At 36.7% G+C, this 13,206-nt stretch overlaps 1 protein-coding gene across 1 annotated transcript; it reads left to right on the top strand.

The window, feature by feature from the left end:
- The first annotated feature begins 314 nt into the window (after positions 1–314).
- Positions 315–5,603, top strand: LOC145772468 (mannosyl-oligosaccharide 1,2-alpha-mannosidase IA-like). The gene has a single exon (XM_082584348.1). It carries the CDS (start codon positions 315–317, stop codon positions 2,145–2,147), a length of 1,833 nt encoding a protein of 610 aa, XP_082440474.1. The 3' UTR covers positions 2,148–5,603.
- Positions 5,604–13,206: the final 7,603 nt, after the last annotated feature.

Genomic DNA, 13,206 nt, shown 5'->3' with positions numbered 1-13,206 from the left:
CATGGATTTGTTGTTCTTTCAATCTTGTTTGAGGTCAAATTCGACCACACTGTGTTTTTCTCACAAATGACTAGGCTTGGCAGTGTTTTCTGATTTAGTTGTTGGTGAGAAGAAGGCGGTTCATTGCTTGAAGCAGTTTCTGCGATGAACCACCTTTTCTTTGCCGGCAAATAAATAATTTTATTATACTGCAGAATCTTGCCATTCGAGTAATAGACACACTGGGGTCAAGTTTGACTCCAAACAATATATAAAATAAATACTGTATTTCAGTTTCAGCATTATCTGGAAACTTTTAATACTAACCAGTATCCATGCCTGTAATACGAGTAAAACAGCTATTGCTGTTTGTGTGTTTGGCTGCAGTTGCTATGTTCTGTTATACAATAGTTTTTATGCTTCCTAAATCGGAAAATGTGGATATAAACGCACTGTTTGAACATCGTCATGATGATTCGGATATGGTTTTTGAAAAAAATCGTAAATTGCAAAAAAATGATATAAATGAAAATATTCTTCATGCTGAAAAGATTGTGTTCAATCCAAAAGATGCAAAGCAACGAAATTTATTTGAAAAATATCAAGCCCAGCATGAGATTGTTATTAATGAAGCAAATAAACTTTCAAAATTAAAACAAGACATTGCAGAAGGAAAACAAAAAGTACAGAAGAAACTGGCATTGCAAGAGCATGCAAAAGAAATCGAAAAAATACAAAATGAGAAGTTTTCTATTGATCATATTGTTCCATATAATTCTTCAGTAGGAGCTCCCACTGACCCGGAGATAATTGCAAAGCGTGACACTGTCAGAGACATGATGAAGCTTGCATGGGAAGGTTATCGTAAATATGCATGGGGTTCCAATGAACTAAAGCCTATTTCAAGATCGCGGCACTCAGCTAATATATTTGGTAGTGCTGATACTGGAGCCACTATTGTAGATTCTTTGGACACTCTCTATATCATGGGGTTGAAGGATGAGTTTCAGCAGGCCAGAGATTGGGTTCAAAATCTAAAAATGAACTCTCGGACTGATGTTTCAGTGTTTGAAGTTAATATTCGTTTTGTTGGTGGTTTTTTGTCAGCATATTGTCTCACTGGAGATAAAATTTTTGCTAACCAAGCAAAAGCAATAGCTGATAAATTATTGCCTGCCTTTAACTCTAAAACCGGTGTCCCATATGCAATGGTAAACATGATCACAGGTTCAGTGCGAAACTGGGGCTGGGCATCTGGAGGGAGCTCAATTTTATCTGAAATGGGAACACTTCATCTTGAATTTGCAATGCTCAGTGAAATCACGGGTGATCCTGTATATCTGGAAAAAGTCAAAAAAATTCGACAAGTTTTGAAGAATATCGATAAGCCTAGTGGCTTGTATCCTAATTACCTACATCCACAAACTGGGATGTGGGGTCAAAGGCATGTATCTGTTGGAGCTCTTGGAGATAGTTTTTATGAATACTTACTAAAATCTTGGCTTTTAACTGGCAAAAAGGACAATGAAGCTCGTGAAATGTATGACAGTGCAGTTGAGGCTATTGAAAAGCATGTCATGGGGAAGTCTCCTGGTGGTCTAACTTATCTAGGTGAATGGCGTTCTGGTCGTTTAGAGCCAAAGATGGGTCATTTGACATGCTTTGCAGGTGGAATGTTTGCTTTGGGTGCGAAAGGTTCAAGAGATGAAGAACACTACCTGAAGCTTGGCGCTGAAATTGCACATACATGCCATGAATCTTATGATCGTGCCACCACAAAAATTGGGCCTGAAGCTTTTCATTTTTCAGGCTCAAAGGAAGCTGTATCATTGCATTCCAATGAAAAATATTATATTTTACGACCAGAAGTTGTGGAAACATATTTTGTCATGTGGCGGTTGACCAAAAATCAAAAGTATCGGGATTGGGGTTGGGAAGCTGTACAAGCATTGAAGAGAAGCTGTCAAGTTGAAAATGGTTTTAGTGGTTTAAAAGATGTGTATGCAAGCCGTCCAACATATGATGATGTTCAACAAAGCTTTTTTATGGCAGAAACTCTCAAGTATTTGTTTCTTCTATTTTCTGAAGATGATTTGATGGACATAAACCACTGGGTGTTCAATACAGAGGCTCACCCTCTTCCTGTGGTGCAATCATTAAAAAAATGATATTAGAACACACTCGTTTTTGTGCCTTTTTGTTTCAGTTTTTACACATCCTGACTTGTGTTCTGTGGTAGAAAGATTAACATTTTACTTGAAGTTCTAAAATGTTGCAATGCCTTAAAGAGCTGAAGGCCTCTTAATTTTATAATTTAAATTTCATGTGGTTTGCATTTGCAAACTACTATATATAGCAGTAAACATCTTAACAAGGTGGTCATTTAAACTAAGTCATCTATAGTATTGATGCTCGTAGATTTGTAAGGATTGTTCAGTTTGTACTTGATTTCGGATATATATAGTATACACTATACAGTACATTATATTAAAATATCAACAGATGGGATCACCGCAATTGTGCACACACTAATCAGCACAAGTTGCATTCCTGTACAGTCATAAAGTTTTACTGTTAAATTGTTTTTTGTATTTTCACAATACAATATTTAAGAATGCTTGTTGCAAAAAATTTAAGATACAGTATCTGAATTTATAACATATCAGTGCAGATGTGATATTCTTTCACCTATTTTTTAGTATACTATAAAAAGTTATTGAAAGTACTAGATATGTCATACGATTATATAAAGATTTTCACGTAAGTGTGTAGCCTACTGTGTATATGATTGTTTAGCACTACTATCAATAGTATATATGTCTGAAAACAAGGCTGAAGTATAAGTTTGTTCCACTATTTGCAATGCTATACCATCTCATGTAGCAACAAATCTAATTTGCCATGATTTGTAGCTGTTGGTTAGATAAAGTGATTTCATGTTCTGTTGATTGTCTGCTTGACTATGAGAAAGTAAATCACTGCGCATATTGAACACCACTGACCTGACTTGCTTTTCACTTAGCTTGAATTAACTCTTTGAAATGAGTAACTCTTTGAAATGTTGAAATTTTGTTCACTTTAGTTTAACACAGCGTAGATAAGATTTTTAGATAAGTCTCTAAAACGTAAACATTTAGACTTGCATAAAAACTAGTGCATGTGGATTGTGGAAGGAAACCAGTTGTTGAGTCATTAATTAATTGTTATTTGCAGACGTCAACAAGATTATCAAAAATATTTTAAACGAGAAATAAAATTTACCTGTGTAATCTATTTCATATATGTTGCTCAGTTGTTATTTTAGAAACTTGTTTCAGACTACAATTTTGTGTTAAATTTCTGCAACACGTTGTATTCAAATGTAAAAGTTGTTAATTTGCCCCAAGCTGAGTCCACATCGATGCAATGAAAATATGTTAGCATACATAGCAACCATGACGACACATATAGATCGCTAATTTTGCTATTGTAGAAACAAACACTAGTTATTCTTTATAAACCTTCATACATATCGTTTGTGGGTTGTAATATATTTTTCAGTGGTATTAGCCTGCTTATGCACCCTCCACTATGTGCCTTAACCAGTCATTGTCTTGTTGAATACCATATTTCAAAGAACTTATATCCTATTCCTAGTCAATTTGAAAGTGCAATTTGAAGAGCAACAATTAGTAGGCTTTATGTCATGTGCGTTTAGTGTTTGATGTTTTATAGTAATGTTTTTATTCAGTTTTGTTCACCCATTGAAAGCTATGCCTTGGTATGACATGCGCAACATCAGCATTGCAACAAATATTTCAATTTGTAAAAAATGTGCGTTAATTGTCACCATGCAATGCATGGAATCATATTGTATATCATTCAATTCTGTGGCATTGAAAAAAAACCTATCATTGTCAAGATAAAACATTTGTAAGCTTGAAAAAGTGAGCAGTGTCACGGGTGTTTTGGTGGAGCCGCCTTAAAATTGCTTTTACTGTTTTTACAGTGATTGACGACAATTTATTTGAGCTCAATCCACCAGTTGTGTTGTTCAATTGTTCACTTTTGCTGATTTTTTTTCTGTTGTTGTTGTTGTAGCAGACATCCCATAGCATTGTTAATAGAGATTTCAAGATATAATTATATTGAATTTCATTGCCAGTTGTACTTATCTTTTAACAAACATAGGTTGCTCCGGCGATCGATGAGAGCTCTAGACCGACAGTCGAAAGGAAGCCGCTGTAGTATTGTGGTTGATCATTTTTTTAAATTTTAATGTTATATATATTTTAAGACCTAGAATTGCAATATCTCGTATCGTATACATGGCACATAACAGACAATGACTTGTCAGTTAACTATCAAGTTTGAAAATAAGAATCTTTGGCTACTGGCGTAATGTGCAAATAGTAAATCTTCCGCTGTGATGAAAACTTGAAAATGATATTAAATTTTTCTGCGCATTTTTTCACCACCGTTTAAGATAGTGATGGAAGGTAGTGTGATTAATATTCAGAAAGCTAGTTCCTGCATTGAATCCTCTGCTGTGTCATTAAGAAGTACAGTATAATATATACTTGTTTAATTCGTAGCAGTTGATGTTTTCTGCACGTATACGAAAGCTTCTGTTTCTCTGAACTTTCAACTAAAATTTCTATAAACGTTATTCAATGACAGTTTCAATGACAGTTTTATTTCATGTTAAAATCGGTAGATTTTTCGTGCATAATTCTGTGACCAGATGCTTGACTGTGTTTACTTTGTATGTTTCTTCGTTTTCTTGCTGCAATTGCTAAAAGATGTCATAAGATTTTTTTCAATAGACCAAAATTTGTTTCTGTTTTTTTTTTTGCGTTGTTTCAACATTTCTCAATGTTGATCATGTATGTCAAGCTGATACAACGTTTGGAAGGTTGACATGTATCTGCCCTGCAAGAAAAACGTGTTGCTGAATTTGTAAGGCTAAGATGGTTATAATGGTGTCTCAGTTTAGCTTGTACAATGCTTCACACATGAAACATTTTATTTGACGCTTAGCTGAGTTTATATACTTGTCGTTTTGCATAGTTCAATCCCAATTATTGCTCTTATTTTATCGTACTCGTTTACACATTCAGAAACATAAAACATCGCTTTTCTTGTTTTTATAAACATAGTGTAAACGAGACCTTATTATTTTTTGCATTATCATCTACTTGCATAGCTGGGCATTTTCAAGTTGCTATTTGTGCCTGCATAGTTTATTGGTGTGGTACTTTTCACAACAACTGCCCAAACATAGTTGGACGTCCTGTAAATGAACGTACAGCAACGCATCTGATTTTTTTTTCTTTTTGCATTGATGTTGTTTGCGGAGCATCTTATCACTGTCATGATGTGTGATGAGTTAACCGGGACAGGTAGCACGGGTTTTTTGTGGTTTGTTTTCATGCAGTGCGCCTGGTATGTTTTGTCGTGCAAGTTACGTAGAATAAAAACCATTGCGGTATTTGCATTGATTCCTTGCCTACTCCATTCGGCGATAACTCGGTGTCAATGCGGTAACAACTGTTATTTACTGGAGCATGTAAACAAGCTATTTGTGTTTTTGTTAATATAATTGTGCATTTTTTCAGGTTTTTAAAGCTATAAAATTGCAGAAATATCTCTTTCAATGAATGGTAATGCTGGCCAGGTTTGAGACCCCATGAAAAATAGAGTTGAAAGAGAATGAAAAAGGTCAGCGCTATGCAAAAAAGAAGAAAATGAAACCATCAAAAATAAAGCGTAGCAAGCACAACCAATTGATGGTTTTTAAGCAATACGATGTTGAAAGTGACCACAGAGATATCTACTCACCTAGTCTAGAAATCTGTGAGTGAGCATCAATGTGGAAGATTGCTGCCACGAAGAGGATTTTTTGCTGTTGAGTGAGCTGCATCAGCGAATGCCGATCGTTGGTTTTATAAGCTCGCTGTTTGATTTATGTGAAATCAATGGTGTTATATGCAGGATTGCGGGCATCCCCAATCTTATCTAGCTTTGTCATGGAGAGCTGCGTGTTTGTTGTCCAGAAATTGTGATGTCTTACAGTGACATCGTCTTATCATGAACCAGCTAGAAAATCAGTCGTTATTTCACATTGTTTCTACGTCTGTAGACGTAAACAAGCGAGTCATGAAGCACGTCGAGTTCGAACATTGGAATCTTGAGGATGTGGAATTTCTTGAAGTTTTGTGACATCCACAAAATGAACGTTGGAAAACTTTCAACTTAACCTGTCGAGTGACATCTTATCTCAACTAAGAACAGTTATATTTATGCCGACGTCACATTTCCGCTGCATGCCGCCACTTCAACAAACAGCCTGATACAACAGTAACTTCCCACCAGGAAAAGCCTTTTTTGACATCGTTTTTACGTCAGGCGACAGTTAAATCATGAGGCAACGAAAATGTGATATCCATGAAACAGGAGCAACAACTTTGGTTTTTTTGTATCAATTACCGGTCGCTATCCTGTAGATTGTTCCTTCAGTTTTGTACACAAGACAGCCAAGTTTGTTGAATATTGATCTGAATGCTTATGCAGGTTCGCTTAGGCACTGATGCAGCCTGTCCGGCCTGACAATTACTTTTGAATGGAATTTTTGCACTCCACACTATGCCTAAAGTTCATTTCAATGATTGTTGTGTTCTTCTTTATATGTAATAATAATTTATTTCAAGCCAGTTAGGTGTAAAATAGCCGCTCTCACGCATATGGAATCTTTATTATTAACAATATGATTAAAAATCCGTTTCCCTGTGGCACCTTCAGTAGGCCTCATGCTGTTGATTTGGAGGAATACAGCTGCAATCACACGCACCAGTTTGTTGTATCATACAGCATGGTATTAATTTAATGTGTTTGGTATCTGTTCTCTGTTGAGCTCTTTAACAATTTTTAACGCTGACTAGCTCAGGCCCACTAAACCGTAAAACGTGCAGACTGAGGACCGCATGCGACCCCGAAGATAACTGATGTATGTTTACTAATTTTTATTTTCTAGCAAAGCACTGATTTTTCTTTTTATAGCCGTACATTGAGTGCAAAAATGAATTCATGTTATGTAACTAAGTTTTGCAAAATCATTGCTAAGGATAAGTTAGCTTTAAGCATTGTTTGCAGTGAGTGGTGTAGGAACAATGTTTCTTTTTCTAATCGAAAAAAAATCTGAGTAAAACTTAACGCTGATGCTCAGTGAAAAGGCTGGCTTTACGCATCATTTACAAAGTAAGGCCTACGTCCCGACCAGCAAGTCAGTTCTTTTTAGATTAATTCGAGTCTAAGATTCGTTTGAGATTAACATTTAATATAGCCTCAAATCAGTGCAAAAAGGACTGATTTTCTGGTCGGAACGCGCTTCATATTCTGTTTGAATAAGCTTATTAGAGGGGCAATCGTCTTGATCGGGAGATCGGTGTCAAAGCAAACATTGGCGCCGACTTTTCAAAAAACATTGGGGGGCGAGAAAGGTAATGACATCATAACCATATTACTCAATTAAAATAGTGTTTGTTTAAGCTTACTGTCTTGTTTATATTGACACCTAGGTCGCAAACCGAATTTATTAGAGCCGCTGCTTGAAACGATTTAAAGTTTTACGCATGCAGTACGCATTATCGTAAACATTTTGATATTGTTAGCTCATAATTGGAACAGTTGGAAAACAAGCCGATTCATTTCCTTTTCGTGCGAGTGAATAACAACGATCAAGACAGTGAAGTTATCGAAATAAAACGCAAAAAATCATGATTTCAAGCAGAGTGAAAACCCGCTATCGGTTTTATTTACCTCGTTTCGCTCGTTCTGCTGATTACTTACCTTCAAAGCGTTAACAACGGCGAACTGTTTTCTCTTTTGTTTTTATCGTATGTCTTTATAGTCTATTATTGAATACCGGTAGTGCAGTTCTCTCATAATTCTTGATGTCTATAGTGTGAAAATATATACATCAATACAGTGCTCATTGAAGCAAAACATGGATGACAGTTTTGAAAAATGCATTTTTTCTTTAAGCTGTATTCACGTAATTGTTCGGTGTGTCGTAGTTTCAACTCGATAAAGTTTGCTAAAATCGATTTCATGTTTGAAGTCACAGAAAATCTCACGGACGTTTGGATAACTCGTGAAATGAGAATGAACATTCAACCTCGCATTCGCTTTTTCGCTACCACGCATTTTGACTTTAAAGTTGTCCTCACGCGCGGGAAGATAAGCACTGTGACTGTGAGCATTGAGCATGCGCAATTTGCGCATCTCAGTAGTAATTCACGTTCCAGAGAAAGCCATGCGATCAGCTGCTGTTTTGCGGGCAAGAGCAACGTAGGCTGTTTTTCGCTTTTGGCATTCTTTTGTCCGTTTAAAATAAATAATGTAAATCTACTTCGCCAAGTATTTTATCTTTGAAACACCACTTGTAATAGCCATTTTTGTTGCCCCTCAACCATAAATTTACGGGGGGCGCCGCCCCCCGGAAGTCGGCGCGTATGAAAGCAAATATCACGTGATTGCTTTTGTAAAGCTGCTCTGTGGTTCTTGCAAAACTAAATTGAACTGTGTTGAACTTCACTTTTGTATTGACACTGGTAAATGAGTGATACATTTTTAAAGTTATAGAAGATATTCTTGTGAGCAAAATGTTTCCATAGAAATTTTGATTCATTTCGTTTTATTATTTCTTTCAAATATTAACTGATTTGAATAAAAAAATATCAGCAACTTCTCAAGTACATGTAGCTCCAAACAAATCGAAAATTACATTACTTATTGACTCTTTCTTTTTTTTAAATAATGTCTAATAAGACATTTTTAACTGCGGAAAGAAGCCAATGTAGCAATCTTAAGGATCTCTTCGGTAGGCACTATGCTTTAACATAGGACAGTTTTCCGTGCCAACCAGCTACCACCATTGCGCCGTGGCGCATTGGTTAAGAAAGGTAGGATAATTTTCCTTATAAACTCAATTGATTACAGTCATTGAGATCCTTCTTGCACTTAGTTCAGTTGCAGAAGAAAAAAAGAACATTAGCAGAGGGTGGGAATCAAACCTACGCAATCGAAATGACTATTCCCTAACCTTAACCTATTAGGCCACGCTGCTTGTGGCGATACATTTACTTAATTTTCTTTGTATCAAAAATCTTTCGAGTAGATCGGTCAGAATATCACGTGCTGAGTCGCATGATTGAAATCAGCTGATTCGCAAGGAAAACTGTCCTATGTCAAAGTGCCTACCGATCTCTTCAGTGCAGTGAAATGAAAGTAGAGAGTTGCGGATGAGATAATGGTTTTCAAGAGTGATGATTACTAAGCCAATGAGAATTGATTTTATTTTTTATTTTGGATTGTAACGAAACGTAAATTTCCCGCCAATTGGAAAGTGTGAATTTTTTGAGAAAAGTTATGCTACGAAATGATTGAATTTGTTATTTTATCTGCAGTTACAAATGTCTTTTCAGACATTGTATTTTAAAAAATAAAAAAAAGTCTATAAGTCGTGCAATTTTCACTTTGTGTGGAGCTACTAGTTTATTCATGTCAGTTTGTATTCTCTGTGAATCCTTTTCTTGTGTCATGGGCCAATGCTATAGATCAGGGCTACTCAACTAATGTTAGCAAAGGTCCATTTCGACAAGTTGAATATTTTTGCCGTCCGGTGAATATTTCATATGCAACCACGCAGCCTACAGTACCGAAACACTCTTCAGGTAGTAGCCTATGTAACACGACTTGGATTTTTGTCTGACACAAACAAAGAAATAAAAAAGGAAAAAATGTATTGTGTTTCTTTGTAGTGTAGCTGTGTGGATCGCACATCAGAGAAGACGGCAAAGCGTTGGGGGGGGTCTGGGAGCGAAGCCCCCAGCTCTTTGGATAATCACAAAAAATTGCTTTTTCCTATCGAAATCTGTTTAAAGAGGCCTTAAAATGTGGCAATGAGGTTATTCTTCCAGAAGCCCGAGGTCCACCTTCAACACCTAAAAGGTCCGGATTCGGACCGCCAGTTGAGTAGGCCTGCTATAGGTGTTTGCTGGTACAACGCTCTATTTTCTTTAAATTAACTGCTTTGTTTAGCTTTTTTAGTTTCTATTGCAGCCTACTTGCTTCCATTTATTTGACAAGGTTTTTTTGACAATGAATATATGTTATTTACAAAGCCACTATTGATAACGGCCCTAAGGTTCCAATTACATTGGTTGTTGCGAAACGACTTTTAAGAAACCTCCAACTACAGATGTTCCTTCAACCTTCATGGATACTGGATAGGTCAAAACAAAATAGCACACAAATATCTAAAGCGGTTTGGGACCTTAAGGACGAGGGTGTTGATCCTAAATTGGGGTGGTGGCTGACTAGATGACTGCTTATGGTCTTTCGCAACCATCCTGATTGCGCCATAATCTAACCAACGGTAGTGCAATGTATTGTTTTCACAATTACATTTACTCTGCTTGTTTGTTAATATATATCGCTGTCGAAACAAAATAAATTGACTTGACTGAAATATCATGGTCCATCCACAGCTATGCTCTATCAATTATGTACAATACACAAATTAAATTTGTTGGACAAGTGAAATATTTAGGTATACTGATTGATGATACCATCAGTGATGACGCAGATATTAAAAGGCAAGTGCGATCTCTTTATGTCGCTGCCAATCAGCTTAGGTCCAAGTTTGGAAATTGCTCTACCGAAGTTAAAAATGTAATGTACCAATCATATTGTATGCCAATGTATGGTTCGCAACTATGGTGTAACTATAAAACTTCTACTTTAAATCGCATACGAGTTGCTTACAACGACTCGTACAGAATTATCCACAATTTGTCGAGATGCGACAGTGCTAGAGTGTATCAGGTAGCCTACAGAACGACGTGTTAACATTTGATGCTCTATTAAGAAAAAATTGCTATGCATTTGTAGAACGTTGCAAAAGATCAATTAATCCACTTTTGCCCAATGTTATGTCTTCTGATTGCTACTTTAATTCTACATTTTATATTCACTACAACAGTATTTTGTACGTTGTTTGATGTAGCCTGCTTGATGTTGTGTTAGTCTGATATTTTGTGTGATGACTGTTAAAAATTTGAATTCTATGGACTTTGAGTCTGATTGCAAATAAATAATAATTAATGGTTTATTTGTCAGGAACACTGAACAGAGTACATGTTTGAAACATGCAAGTAATATACACAATGCAAAAGTTATACAAGTTCCGCTAAATGGAAATCGTTGCTCAAACGTATTCCACGAGAGTTGAATCAGTGCCGCTTGATCCTAAAGATTTTTTATTTGTGTAGTCAAGCGCTTAACCAACTGAGCGGTCAGTTTGAATTCAAATATTCATTTTTTGGACTATTTTTAGCATGAAGTGGTTGGGCTATTTTTTGATAGGCCTAGCAATTGGACTGAAAATTTCTAAAAAATCTGGCCACTTTAACTGAGACTTTTGTGGTATCTGATGGAGGTAGCCTTTTGTGATTCTGAGATTTTTTTGCAGATTAAATTAAGGTTTAAAAGTGGAAAAGGCGATCTGGTACTAAGACACTTCCTCCAATGGGCGATCTACCTGATACAAAAGCAATCACTAAGAAAACAAATTAATAGTTTTTTTTACAGTCTAAACCTTCAAAACATTTGGCTAGGGCAGAGGTCACCAAACTACGGCCCGCAGGCCGGAACCGGCCCGAAAACTGATTTCATCCGGCCCGCCACGTGCTGCGGATATAACAGCTGCACTTCAACTGTTGAAGAAAAATCATTAGGCCACCACATATGGGGACAGCCTAGGCCAAATTTGGAAAGATGTAATGTTTTTTTAAGAGGACGATGCCCTGTAGTGTATCACAGCAGGGGATAAATTTTCCAGCAACCTTTCGATTTTCATCACAACTTTGCTATTCCACCGCTGACTTTGTTATTTATTGTGCTTAATTCAAGTCAATGGAGATTCTAAATAGTTGTATATCTTTTCGCAATTTGCATCCGGCCCGCAGCTGTTAATCTCGCAGCAATCCGGCCCTCAGTGAAAAAAGTTTGGTGACCCCTGGGCAAGGGTAACACGCACAACAGTAGCCTATTTCAATAAAAGTTATAAATTATAATGTTTCACAATTGCTCAAGTTTCACCAGATGTTCATCACCAGACGATCATCTGTGGTCGGCACGAAGCCATTTCGCCTCCAACTTTTACGCCTCGTTAACAAAGTCTTTTCTTGATTGGTTGATACAACATAACTTTGTGCACAGAGTCGATACATGCAGCAGAATGGGTTTCGACTAACTTTCGATGTAAACCAATATTCTTGTTGACGTCGAAACGCATAATAGGTATGGCAGACTGAAATGCAATACAAAATGTAGACTATAAAGATGTTTCAACTTCATTGCAATACGACCAAAAGCCGTGGCGGGTTACTTTTACATTTGTTGATTATTGGGAAATGTTGAATCAATGTGACATACAAATCAAGCCCTGAGCCTGAACGTCTGGTTAACCTCAACGAATTGAAGCTCACATGACTAAGATAAATTGCACCAGCTCGTGTAATTGCGACAATACAAACCTAGAACGAAATAGTGCCGTAGGAAGCTTACAATGCTGATTGTACTTAAGTAAAATGAAAAGGTGATATCAAAATACTATACAATGCATCACAATAATTTAATAATCATACTCGCGGTACAGATTAATCCGGTTGCACAGACAATTAGACAAGGTTTTCGTGCGTTTAACCAAATTTTGTAATTGCTTGTGTTCATGGCTCTAGCCAGACATTTACACTTCCCTCAGACAATTAACGCGTAATGCGTTTATCCATTTAGCGAACAACCGAATTATTCTGTAAAGTAAATGCTGTGACTGCATCTCAGCAATTTGGCTCACGATTAGTGAAAAGTTGTTGGTAAAAAGTGTGAATGAGATGAGGTAGACCAACAATTCGGCTACGAGCTGATGATGATGATGATGATGCTTTTGCACTGACGGTTTCTAATGTGAACTCGGATAAGGGTAGACGCAAAATTTACATTAGGCTATTCCCTAAGCATTATATAAAACAGGTGTGAAACAAGCTATAAGGTATCACAAGATGCAATCGATAGACCTCATCTACATTCCTTCGGAAGTAGGAGTAGCCTATCAGACATCAATCAATTATTCAAGAAGGTTGATTTTACCTGTCAGTGTTCACCCGAGCAGTGTTTAGGCCTACT

The sequence above is a fragment of the Aplidium turbinatum genome, chromosome 1 (genome assembly GCF_918807975.1).
Source record: "Aplidium turbinatum chromosome 1, kaAplTurb1.1, whole genome shotgun sequence".
In the NCBI taxonomy this organism is placed as follows: domain Eukaryota; kingdom Metazoa; phylum Chordata; class Ascidiacea; order Aplousobranchia; family Polyclinidae; genus Aplidium; species Aplidium turbinatum.
The sequence above is the reverse complement of the archived record's forward strand: the minus strand, read 5'-3'. Positions and strand labels throughout refer to the sequence as shown.

Bases quoted from the DNA above. Each gene is read 5' to 3' on its own strand.
- LOC145772468 (XM_082584348.1), top strand. From the start codon at position 315: ATGCCTGTAATACGAGTAAAACAGCTATTGCTGTTTGTGTGTTTGGCT.